The sequence below is a fragment of the Carya illinoinensis genome, chromosome 1, assembly GCF_018687715.1.
Source record: "Carya illinoinensis cultivar Pawnee chromosome 1, C.illinoinensisPawnee_v1, whole genome shotgun sequence".
NCBI classification, from domain to species: Eukaryota; Viridiplantae; Streptophyta; class Magnoliopsida; order Fagales; family Juglandaceae; genus Carya; species Carya illinoinensis.
The window spans coordinates 46,543,793-46,556,657 of NC_056752.1; the positions used below are offsets into that span (position 1 = coordinate 46,543,793).

Genomic DNA, 12,865 nt, shown 5'->3' on the forward strand with positions numbered 1-12,865 from the left:
TTAAATTCTCATATAATTTATTATATTAAAATTTAAATAATTCTCATATAAATAATATTAATATTAAAAAAATAATATTATAATAATATTTTATTAAATTTTTAATATTTATCTCAATCCACTATCTAAATAACAGTTTAGAATTTGCACATGGTATTACTCATAGTACTAGATTATATTTCATAATTTCATAAATCCAAGAGTTGTCCCACATAACATCGTATAAAATTTAAATTTATTTAATATAGTAGGAATATGTAAAAAAAAAAAAAAAAAAAAAGGAGGAAAAAAAGCTGGCCACTAGAAAAAAGTTGGATGAGCATATACGAAAGGAGCCACTCCAAAGCCGTAGAAAAAAAAAAAAAATGCAAAGCTGAAGTGACTGCTAATGGCTAGGGAGTTATTCGTCACCCCCTCGTGTTGGCGCGTGAACTTCAACCACTACTTCCCTCGCCCTCGATTCTCTCCTCTCATTTCACCTCCTCGCCACACACTTTGTGCACCCTCTTCAATCTCAAGGTGAATTCAATCTTTCTCTCTCACAGCATTGTGTAAGGCTACTCTTCTTTCACTGATGCTAAGTTGAATGCTACTTTTTTCTGAACGTATTCGCATACTGCCTTGTATGAGTGTATCCGTGATATTTAATTTTCTGACCCCTGGGTCAAGGCTTTGTGTGTGTTTTTCTGGGTTCTCTTCTTGTTTTGGTTTTCTGTTTGGATGAATCTTAATAGTTGCGGTGAGGACGAATATATGGTTTCATTGGTTTTCTTCCCCCAAAAAAGAATCTTATAGTTGTGTGCATGGTTAGAATCGGGCACTCGGTGGTCAAGACATGCAATGGATTAGAGAGATTTGGGTATTGTAGACAGTGCGGTTCTGCATGAGAGTCGTATCAAGTATTGAAGTTTGTGTGTGTGTGTGTGTGTGTGTGGCTATTATTCATATTCAGCAGCTGATTTTGGTTTGGCTTTGAAGAGTGTTGAATATAAATGCTTGCGTCAAACTTTATTTGCACTGATAAGGGCTTGGTTTTGAAATAACCTCTTAAGATCTTGCGAATTTCGTACTTACAAAAAAAAAAAAAAAAACAGATCTTGCGAAGCTCAAAAGCATATAAAAGTCAATGTACTGAAAGCCAAGATCATTAGTAATAGAAGCGAGATTGAAGCAGCTGGGAAAAAAAAAGAGTGACAGTTTGACTGGAAAAGACACAGAAAACGAAGAAATTATTCTTACATGATAAACTTATTATTGTTTGCCTGTTATGTATCCAGCAAACTAAGAGATCACATCTAATTGAGATCATAAAAAGTTAAATCAAATTTCTGGCATTAAAAGCGATTGTCTTCTGTTATCCCCTTGCTCTCTGCATTCCGAATTTATTGGTGTATTATTTCTGCCACCTTAAGGTTGGTAATCAAGACATTTGGTTCATTTTCAGATGCTGTATTATGTTTCACTCCTTAAATTTTTTATTTTACTTCCGCACTTATACTTATTAAGATCTTGAATCACTTTATCGCTTTTCCTATACCATTTCCTATACTATTCGGTTTCCCTCATAGGAAATACATAATCCATTTGTAGGGGTAATGCGAAGATCGTAGATATACAAGTATCGTGGTACCTTTGATTTAGTTAAGTGCTGCAGATTATATGTGCTCTGAGCTACTGTTTCACCACTCCTTCAAACTTATTGGTCGACGAATTTCTGTGGACATCTAGAACCCTACCTTGTTCTTTTAGTTTCCCTCATTTTATGTAATCTTGTCATTGTTCTCCTAGACTGGGGCTCTCTCTTCTTCTTTTTTTCTCCTGTTTTCCACCCTTTTCCGCCTCGTTATTCTTGCTTGTATCGTATTTATTAATTTACTTTTTCATTCACCATTTAGTAGATTTTCAGCCTCTTTGGCCATGGATGATTCTAAAGCTGGTTCAATAAAGGAAATGCCCCTGGGATTAGATACAACAATGGAGGAAGAATATGCTTCACAGTCTAAGTTACTTCAAGAGTTCATTAGTATCTCCAATATTGACAAGGCTTGGATTTTCAAGCCCGATGATGGTATGAATACTCAGTTAATAGCCTTTTTTTTCCTTCCAATTTCTACTCATTTTTCCCTAGCCAAAAAAACCAACAGGAGTTACCGACAATAATCTTTGCCCTTAAAACGTTGCTGCAGGCACAGGTTCTCAGGCAATGTTTTCACTCAGCCAACCAAACATTTTGGCAAACAAGAGGAGGAAATTTATTGTTTCCTCTTATATATCTAATGAAAGTAAAAGTTCTGTAAACTTCAGATGGACCCCATTTCCCATTGAGATGGCGGGAGTGTCTACAATAGTTCCATCACCATCTGGCTCAAAGCTTCTTGTAATTCGCAATCCTGAAAATGAGTCTCCTTCTAAATTTGAAATTTGGGGTCCATCTCAATTGGAAAAGGAGTTCCATATTCCCCAATCAGTTCATGGCTCAGTATATGCTGATGGATGGTAACTAATAAGATCAATATAGTTTATCTGATGAATTTATTTAACTTTCAATTATAACCTGGCATACTATTGGCTTTTTTTGTATATGGTTTTAGTTGTAGACGTTGTCCATTTCTAATTAATAATGCTGCTCAATGTGATCATAGCTTGTAGCTGTAGTATTACCAATTGTACTAGCAGTAATGCTTATAATACTCTCAATTGTACTAGCAGTACATGCTGCTCAATGTGAAGTCACTCCACTACTATTTATTATTTTATCATTACTTTTCACTACTTTTTACTAATATTCAATATTTTATCATTACTTTTTCACTACTATACACAGATCATCTGATATCACCTCACTACCAAACATACCCTTAATTTTACAGGTTTGAGGGGGTTTCTTGGAATTTTGATGAAACTCTCATTGCTTATGTTGCTGAGGAACCGTCTCCCTCCAAGCCCACATTTAATGACCTTGGATACAAGAAAGGTGGTTCCACCGAGAAGGATTGCGGTAGCTGGAAAGGTCAGGGAGAATGGGAGGAGGACTGGGGAGAAACCTATGCAGGAAAAAGGCAGCCTGCACTTTTTGTCATCAATACTAACAGGTCGAGTTTCATTGCTTTGTAACTTTTATAAAAGCTTTTATTTAGATGGAAGATCTTTAATTCTAAGTTAATTATGTTGTACAGTGGAGAGGTACAGGCTGTTAAAGGAATTGAGAAGTCCTTGAGCGTTGGCCAAGTTGTGTGGGCTCCATCGACTAAAGGCGCGCATCAATATTTGGTTTTCGTTGGGTGGTCATATGATACGAGAAAGCTTGGTATTAAGTACTGCTATAATAGGCCCTGTGCATTATATGCAGTTAGGGCACCACTTTATGAATCAGAAACCAAGGGACTTGAACTCAAGTGGGTTGTTTTTGTAAAAAGACCCTTTTTTCATCATTACACCTTTCTTCATGTAAATTATTTCATGTTGGTGATGGGGTATTCTGTCATCAATATATAAATCACTCATTCAGTACGTGTAATGTTCCAGAGATAGCTCTACTGAAGACGTTCCTGTGTTTAATCTTACTCAACAGATAACCAGTGCCTTCTTTCCACGGTTCAGGTATGCTACTAATCTCAAATGGTTTTATGATTGTGATGTTGTTTGACAGGTCAAGAATGGATTTAACATTCTAATCTTTCTTTATCAGTACTCTTAAGTTGATTGATATTGGGCTCTTGTTTTGATTATTAAGTGCTATTAAATTACCTCCTAATACGGTGCTGTTATGTATAGAGTACAGTTTGCTTGTTTCTACTGACTTATACGATAAACTGGAAAGTTGGAGTATCTGAACTATGAAGCTATATTAGTTGTTGAATGCATCTACTAAACATACTCTGAACACCAGCTTTGGGACCTGATGATTATGATTAATTCTTTTTTCCAGTCCAGATGGAAAGTTTCTAGTGTTTCTAAGTGCAAGAAGTTCTGTGGATTCTGGGGCACATTCTGCAACAGATTCACTTCACAGAATTGATTGGCCAACTGACGTAAAGTTGTGGCCATCTGCCAAAATTGTTGATGTGGTGAGTGCCAAAATTCCTTGTTGAGGTTTTATATAAGAACTTACATCTGAATTTTATATTGCCATCATGCACCATGAGTGCTAATGACAACATGCACCAGACTGAGGTAATCATATGATATTTTTGGATGAGCTGAATTGTTTGATGTATCTATGTGTTAAACTTAATTTTGATTAGTTTTGAAGCTTCCCAATTTGAAATGTGCATGCAACTTTTCTGGTCCATACTTACTGCAATTCATGAAGCTTTTGTAGAGTATTATATATATCATACTTTCTTATAGTATTTGCAATAAATTACAGAGTAAAATGCCTATTTAGACTGCAATTGTTTTCTGTAAATTCCATGTCACTGCACTCATAACTATATATGTGTATCTATAAATCTTTGAAGATTCCTGTTGTGATGTGTGCTGAGGATGGTTGCTTGCCGGGACTTTACTGTTCGAGTTTTCTTAGCAATCCATGGCTTTTGGATGGTTGCACTATGATTATATCTTCCATTTGGAGCAGCAGCCAAGTGATACTTTCTGTGAATGTGTTGAGGTAACTTTACGGGCTGGTTACGGATGTTATTTTCATGTTGGCGGATCTTTATAATGTTGTTTGCGCAATCAATTCATGATATCTTCCATCAAATTACAGTGGGGAGGTATTACGTATCAGCCCTGCTGACTCAAATTTTTCGTGGAATGTTCTTACATTGGATGGCGACAATATTGTTGCTGGTAACATCAAATGCTGATCTTTATCAATTCCCAGTTGGAATAAATTTTTTTACATTGGATTTTATTGTTTGAAGTGTCTAGCAGTCCAGTAGATGTTCCTCAAATCAAGTATGGATATATTGTTGAGGAAGCTACTAAAGCTGCTGCATGGAGTTGGTTAGACGTACCAAGCCCCATTTTTAAATGCTCTGAGAAGGTTTACTTAAGTTTCCTTTTGTTCCATGCAAATCATTTTTGCACATAGAGATTATATATCCTGAATGCTTGCATCTTTGTGAATGAACGTCTTCATGCTGCAGGTTATATCTTTGCTCTCTCCTCTTCAGTTCAGTATAATGAAGATACCAGTCAAGGATGTTTCTGATAGCCTGACAAAAGGTTTTAAATGCCGCTTTGATTTCTTTCTCAAACCTACTCATCCATATTTAATACATTGTTGGGTCATTGCACTATAATTCCTTATAGGTCAATGGAAAGAACACTATTGAAAAAAGTAGAGAAGACAAGTATTTCTTTTACTCGTTTTCTTGACCAATATTAAACCAGATGTTCAATAAAATTGGGGTTCCATCCTCTCTTATATAAAAAATAATAATCCAGGTGAATGTGATTAAAAAGTAATTATGGTCAATACAACTCTCATATAAACTTTAGATTATTACCACACCATTTCCAGAAGTGAATGATAAACTCTGCAATTCTTGTCGAACATATTTAAGCAATATGATACTCTTTTATTGAAAGAATTTGAGATTGCATTCTTGATTAATATTTTATTGTGTTTTAAAATTTCTGATTATTTTTTTTCATACGATATCACCATACCGAAACAGCCACTATCTTTAGCTGGTTTTTTTTTATCGTTATGTATATTGGGTTGAATACAACAGACCCTCCTTTGAAAGGACCTTTGGGTGGTGCTGTCTTGCGATAAGTATCTCGCTCTTGAACAAGTGATAGCGCCACTCTTACTCTTCTTTATAACCAACTTTTTTTCTTTTGTTGGAAACCCTTTGAAAGGGAAATATATTTTCTAGTTTCCTGGTCCTTTACTAGTAACAGTCCGATGCGTTACTCATAATATTCTTGAGTTATAGAGATTTGGTTTTGATGGCATGTATGTATTTAATTCATTTCAGGTGCTAGCAAGCCTTTTGAAGCTATCTTTGTATCTTCCTGCTGTAAGGAAAGTGATGCATGCAATCCGTTAATTGTAGTCCTTCATGGAGGCCCACATTCTGTGTCGATATCAAGCTTTTCAAAGTCCTTGGCATTTCTTTCTTCAATTGGATACAACTTATTGATCGTAAACTATAGGTATTTTGTTGTAGTAGCAGTAATAAGAGAGGTGGTACCTTTTTAACGTAATAATCAGAATTTTTATCCTCCATACACATTGGGTTTAACTATCACATTCCGCACCGATCATCAAGAATCTGGTTGAGCACAGTGGATCTCTCTATCTCTATCTCTCTCACACACACAAACACACATGCACACCTCCCAAAAAAACTTTTTCTTCTCCAGGATGAAGTCCTTCTGTGTTGAGGTGGTGTTGCTTGTAAAGCCACAGTGGCACTACATACCTAATTGACAGGAAAGGGAATCTGACTATTTATGAAGTTGGAAGAAAATAGGATTCAGAAATGAATATTTTAACCTTAATCTGGACCTAAATTTCGACTCATTATTTTAAATTTAAAATGCCATGAGTTTCTTTTATACATTAAGAATGTCAATAAGATTCCTTGAATGGATAAAATCCCGTCTTCCATTCACGTTTTGTCTATGTCAAAAGAACAATGCAATGTATGGATTCTCTCCCCTCTCATGCCACTTATTCTTTCATTAATTTTTGTTGGGGTCCTCAGGGTTATAATTGTCACATCCTTGAAAAGAGCCTCTTTTTAGCTATCAGATTTGTGTAGTATCGATTTTGTCTTCTAACATGATAATTTATCTTCAGAGGTTCACTGGGATTTGGTGAAGAAGCACTCCAATCTCTTCCGGGAAAAGTTGGGTCTCAGGTACTTAATACCTATCTAGTTTTGTTATACCTGCTAAAGTCGTTACATTTTTTTAAAAATAATTTCTTGTTGAGCAGACTAGTTTGGGAATGGCATATAAGTCCTAATCTTTAAGATGTGTTATGGACAGGATGTCAGTGATGTATTGACAGCTATAGATCATGTCATTGACAAGGGGCTGGCCAGTCCATCAAAAATTGCAGTGCTTGGTGGTTCCCATGGTGGCTTTCTGTCAACCCACTTGATTGGCCAGGTGCAGTAATTCCACAAATTGTAATTTTTGTTTAGTGGTTTTTGTTAAAATTTTGTTTATCTTTTGTGCCTTCCAATTTCTATTTGTTTTGAGTCTTGCAGTTCTTTTTCTTATTGCTTTTATATTTATCTACTGCCAGTTTGTGGTTTCCAATAAAGAGATCTCGTCCATCGGGGTTTAGATATGAGAGACATTTGCCAGTCAAACTTAAAAAGTGGGCCTCTTGTTTGCACATGTGGCATGAAAATGCTTAGCAGACTAGAAGTTATGATTTGTGACCTTTTGTTTATATTTCTTTCTCAACTGAAGGACTCACTCAATACAGATCACATTTGTTTCTAATGCTGCAGGCACCGGATAAGTTTGTTGCTGCAGCTGTGAGGAATCCTGTTTGTAACTTAGCATTGATGGTTGGTACTACAGATATCCCAGATTGGTGCTACGTGGAGGCCTGTGGAAGCAAGGGGAAAGAGAACTTTACGGAAGCACCTCCAGCTGAACTTCTGACTCTTTTTCATAGCAAGTCTCCTATTTCACACCTCTCAAAGGTATGCTTAATGGAGGCTTATTACCTTATCAGAAGGTTATTTAGGGCATTTGATAAAAGCAAATAGAATGTAAAGGAAATTCTATTTAAAGACAATGCCATATAAAAACTCAACGTAACATAGCTTTGTCCATCTTTAATGCCAGCTCTACTAGGCGTGATAGGATTCATTCTGCAAGCTTTGCTTTGTTTTCACTATTGAATGCCATATTGTATGGGGTAAACATCTTGCTGGTATCAAGTCTATATTCTTCAATCAGGAATCGTAAAACTTGCATCTAGTTTCCTTTTAGGTAGTATGCATTCTTTTCACAATTATGAGGGTGTTCAATTGGTAGCAATCTGGGTGGCACCACACCACTGACAGCAGTCCAGATGACAAAACCTAGAAATTTGAAGCTCAATTCGGTTTATGGTTTGAGCCTCAGACCAAACTAAAGAGTCGAATTGTTCACCCTTACACTTATATTTAGGAGGTTTCTGCTTGAAATAAATGTGTTGTCATTTACTTTAGCTTGATTGTCTCCGCAGGTCAAAACACCAACAATTTTTCTTTTAGGTGCCCAGGATCTCCGGGTTCCGGTTTCTAATGGATTGCAAGTAAGATATTCTGTTCCTCTTTTAAATGATGACTGGCATTGTTGAAGTTTTTATTTCAATTATCTCTGTTTCACAGATAGTCGCTCTGATAGGCTGGAATCAAAACAAAAACTGAGACGATTGAATATATTTTAGAGTCTCCTCTTGTTCTTTTTTTTTTTTTTTTTTTTTTTTTGAGGGGGGGGGGGGGGGGTTGGGGTGTTTGACTATAGATTGTTACCTTATATGATTACATAAAGATATTGGTGTTTGAAATGTGCAGTATGCCCGGGCACTCAGAGAGAAAGGTGTCGAGGTTAAAGTTATTGTGTTTCCCAACGATGTTCATGGAATTGAAAGGTGAACATTATTCCTACATGAGCTCCTACATTCTAGTCAATACAACTTATCTCAAAGCTGATGTTGCACAATATCTTGCAGTCTGATGAATTCTCTTCCCCCTTTTTTTTTGGGCTTGAATTGCAGGCCACAATCCCACTTCGAAAGCTTTCTTAATATCGGGGTTTGGTTCCGAAAGTACTGTAAATAAGCAGGTGTTGCCTGCCTGTGTTGTGCCTATGGGTTTGGTTATTATGTCCAAATGTATTGAATGTGACCTTGAAAGGTTGTCGACTCAAACTTATAATCGAAGTATAAAACCCTTCACCTTCATCTTAGAGGTGAACTTATAAGTTTATTATAATAAACTTATAATAAAACTTATGTCATTGATTGCTTCCTCTAGAACTCTATTGGTTGCTATTTTAAGAGATTTATATACGTATTGCATGAATGCTACATCTCCATTTGGCTTCGTGCCGTTGTTCCATTCCACCAGCAAAAATTTTATGTCCAGTTATTTTTATATATTTTTTGCACACTCCACTGGTGTAATTGGTATTTTTTTTTTTTATATATATAAAATAACTGTTTTGGTTAATCATATCAGTGGAATGTGTAAGAAGTATGCAAAAATGATTATATATAGTAGAACTCTTTCGAACTGAATAATTTTCCAACATTCGTTATTCCATCAAAAACATTAAACTCAGCTCGAGTCTCTTACTACACGTCTTGTACAAAATAAAACCAATCTAGTCTGTTCATGTACTATAAACGAATCAAGGCATGAAAATGTTTAATTATATGAGAAGAATTTATACAAAAATTTACTTCTCCACATACCAAATATTGATATGCTAAAAGTTATTAAATTTAAAATTCAAATCTTATATTTTAAAAGAAAACTAACAAAATGAGATCTATACGTAAAATTATAAGTATACATTGCAGTGCTCAAATTATATTTGTAAGTTAACATGGAAGATATATCCTCTTCTTCACTGTTGTACATGCTTTTAAATAATGCACATTAGTTTCTTCATGTAAATCTTATATATTTTGTTTAAGGGTATATTAACAATAGAATAAACAAATCACGTTTTAACCGTTAGCATCACGAGTATATCACAAACTCAGATACGAAAAACTAAAATTAAATAAATATCAAACATAAAATCTTCTGGTATTTGAAAAAATTGGAATTTATGAGTTTTCTAATACAAATTTGAAGAAATATATTTTCATTTCTTAATGCGTGAAAAATTTACCTTCACTTAAAACAAGTTACTATGGCGACAATTTCTAGCCCTTATACCTCTACAACTTGTCGTTATGGTTATCTTCCTGACAAATTCCTTGGTAACGACGCATTCTTTGAATACAAAAAGTCTAAATGCAGGCATAATGGAGGCCTCCCTGTGAAAGGCATCCTACGTGAAGTCAAACGCACCGTTTTATTTATTCTAAAATGGTGCGTTTGGTTGAAGTTTGATGCCATGTAAATTGCAAACACGAAACGGTGTGTTTGGTATTTCGTAAGGGACACCGTGCTCTCCCTCCCCTTCCCTCTCATTCCCAACCCTAACCCTCCCTCCCCTTCCCTGCCTCTGTGAGATCCCATACCCAACCCTCACCCTAAATGGTGGCAACAAGGTGCGTAACTCACTACTCCACTTTTTATCTTTGCATGAGGTACGGTGAATAAAAGGCTAATTTTCATCAAAGCCTGCTTTGTGGAAATGGGGAGGTTGATTTCTCTTCATGAATTTTCCAAAGCAGAATATTCCAGGGATAGGCACGAAACCATAATAGTTGATGTTTCTGTTTCTTTCCATTCTTACATGTATTTTTGTTTGGACACGAGTCAATGAATTGCTCTTTTTGGATGTCTACTTGTTTTGCTCTTTAACCATGAACCAGAGAGAGCTGTATTGCTATTTAATTTTAATTTAGTCACAAATTTTTTTTTTTTTTTGGAGTAGGGGGAACTTTTACAATTCTCCATTTCCAACCAGGAATCAAAGTATGACTAATTTCCTCCCTTTTCTGAAGGCTGCAAAGCCCCACTTTAGATTTTGAACGAGGTACGGTGAATAAAAATTCTACCAATAAAAATGGTATTAATCTTTGAGTAGTGCTAGAGGCAGGCACAAATGTGTGCCTGCATGCGGACTTCACTGACGTGGCATTTTGCCACGTCAGCATTTATATTAAAAAAAAAAAAGCAAACCAGCAGGAATTATAACATTTCAAACTCGATGGATAGCAGGAAATACATTCAGAAGCATTGCAGATCTCCTCTCTCTCGTACCTTACATGGCATCAAACTTCAACCAAACGCACCGTTTTAGAATAAATAAAACAGTGCGTTTGACTCCACGTAGGATGCCGTTCGTGGGGAGGCCTCCGTTGTGCCTACATTTAGACTTTTTCTTAATTTTTTTTCACTTGGTTGTGGCAATGAATTATTTTCGCAATGAGTTTTGTTGCAATGTCCAATATGAAAATTGATTTGCCTTTGTACTAGGGAATTTTTTTGCTTTAACTTGAAAATTGGAGACAAAGAAAAAGCCTCATTGTTTTGCAACTAGACATTAAGCAAGTACAAACCCACACAGTTTGTTTTTCAATCCATATGACAATATCTATTTACGTAACCAGAAATTTGATTCTGTTAATGGGATAGGGGTGAAGCCATAAGCCTAATAGGAACGAAAAGTTCATTGAATAAACAGGCTAATGGGAAGGTTGAAGCACTCTAAAGAACATTGTTTAAAGTTCATTGAATAAACAGGCTAATGGGAAAATATAGAGATTGTTTTACATCTTTGGACTGTCATGAATATTCTGCTATTCACCTACTCTGGATATATATCATGACCTCTACTCTTGTCATTTGAAAAGGTTCTTATTTTCAGGTCTGTTGTTTGTCATTTAATTACCAGGCTATTTTTTTGTGCGAAATATTCTTTTTTCTTTATTTTAATATTTTCCTTGATTTTGGTAGTAACTTCATTAAGCAGTAAATTAAAACACTACTAAAAAGCTAAGCAACTAATGTACAAATGACATGCATGAAGTTATTGGGCTCGGGAGTATCATATGCATGCGTGCAGTTGCCTTATTTTCACTACAATGATAAAAAGTAAAAAGCTTACATTTCTTATTATTTGACCAATAATAATACATGTTGTATCTTCTTACAAACTAGCTATCAAGTTCTAAACCTATAGTCCTATATATTCATCAAGGAAAAGAATTAAGGATGTCATCATCAGTTTCTTCAGCATCTCTTGTCAGGTATGTGGTATTGAATGTTACCATATCTCCAAAATAGTTATAGGCCCCTCTAATACGAGCATCCGCCCAAAACATATTTTTCATCCTATCCTCCTCATCCACATCCATGATGCCGAAAAATCCATCATTCTTGTATTGCATCCTTCTAAAATATTTCAGCAATGCTTGAGCACCACCTTTACCAAGACGCAGGTGTCGTGCCTTATCAATATAGTTACGGAAATCTTTTTCTCCAAATGGTACATTCTCAAACCCACCCACCTCAGTCACAATAGCTTGAAAACTCTTATTCATCCGTATGTCAGCCATATCATTTGTATCCAACACCCTTCTAACTGATTTATTAACTTCTCTGTTGTATCTAAAGAATCTTGCTTTTCTTGGACTGAGTACATGATTGTGTGTGTTAAAAACTGATGTGATACACAACTTTCCATTCTTGAACATCACATTCATCCTTGCCTTGCATTCTGTCTTGCTTGTTGGCCGAGGTTTCGAGACATTTGACGCCCTATTCCGTGCCTTTCCACCACGAGCACATCCCAGAGCAACATATTTGATACTCTCATCTTTCTCTCTTTTACTCCTTTGTGTCATAACCGGAAAACCTTCTTGTTTTCCATACTGTTTATAATAAGTCATTAATGCATTCTCCGATTTGGCTTTGGATCCTCAGCGATATCACCCCCATCAGTTTGCTGGACATGAAGTGACCCAGAACTGCCAGCCTCTTTGGTCTCAACAGTATTACCCAAAGAGGCAGTAGACTCCTCTTCACAGTCTATCGATTCTAAAGATGCCTCACTAATCTCTTCAATAGAGTTACTTTGCTGCACTTTATTTTCCTGCAAATTAGGAGAAAAAAGTATTATATGACAATATATGTTCTAAATAATGTAAAAGACAACGCAAATGGAAAATCAAACACATTACCTCGCTACCACATGGATATGGGTTGGCATTCGTCGGAGGAACAAATGTTGGTAAAGCCTTACAAGAGTTAGAGGCTAAACTAGCGTTGCT

The 12,865-nt window shown here is 35.8% G+C and overlaps 1 protein-coding gene across 5 annotated transcripts; it reads left to right on the forward strand.

Moving 5' to 3' along the window:
• The first annotated feature begins 344 nt into the window (after nucleotides 1–344).
• On the forward strand, nucleotides 345–8,993 carry LOC122277781 (acylamino-acid-releasing enzyme). 5 transcript variants are annotated; one of them, XM_043087925.1, is made up of 18 exons: nucleotides 345–519; nucleotides 1,896–2,068; nucleotides 2,187–2,496; nucleotides 2,871–3,092; nucleotides 3,177–3,395; nucleotides 3,526–3,600; nucleotides 3,929–4,067; nucleotides 4,461–4,612; nucleotides 4,712–4,794; nucleotides 4,869–4,990; nucleotides 5,094–5,172; nucleotides 5,934–6,111; nucleotides 6,761–6,821; nucleotides 6,952–7,074; nucleotides 7,425–7,622; nucleotides 8,153–8,221; nucleotides 8,484–8,560; nucleotides 8,687–8,993. In XM_043087925.1, the coding sequence occupies exons 1-18, from the start codon at nucleotides 389–391 to the stop codon at nucleotides 8,748–8,750; spliced, it is 2,475 nt and encodes an 824-aa protein (XP_042943859.1). In that variant the 5' UTR covers nucleotides 345–388; the 3' UTR covers nucleotides 8,751–8,993. The 5 variants fall into 5 exon arrangements, with proteins under 5 accessions (XP_042943859.1, XP_042943867.1, XP_042943888.1 ...); XM_043087933.1 differs by having other exon boundaries at nucleotides 1,899–2,068; XM_043087942.1 differs by having other exon boundaries at nucleotides 396–551; nucleotides 1,899–2,068.
• The last annotated feature ends 3,872 nt before the right edge of the window (nucleotides 8,994–12,865 follow it).

Bases quoted from the DNA above. Each gene is read 5' to 3' on its own strand.
- LOC122277781 (XM_043087925.1), top strand. From the start codon at position 389: ATGGCTAGGGAGTTATTCGTCACCCCCTCGTGTTGGCGCGTGAACTTC. The intron at 4,613-4,711 runs GTAACTTTACGG...ATCAAATTACAG, and splicing joins CTTTCTGTGAATGTGTTGAG to TGGGGAGGTATTACGTATCA. The intron at 8,222-8,483 runs GTAAGATATTCT...TGAAATGTGCAG, and splicing joins CGGTTTCTAATGGATTGCAA to TATGCCCGGGCACTCAGAGA.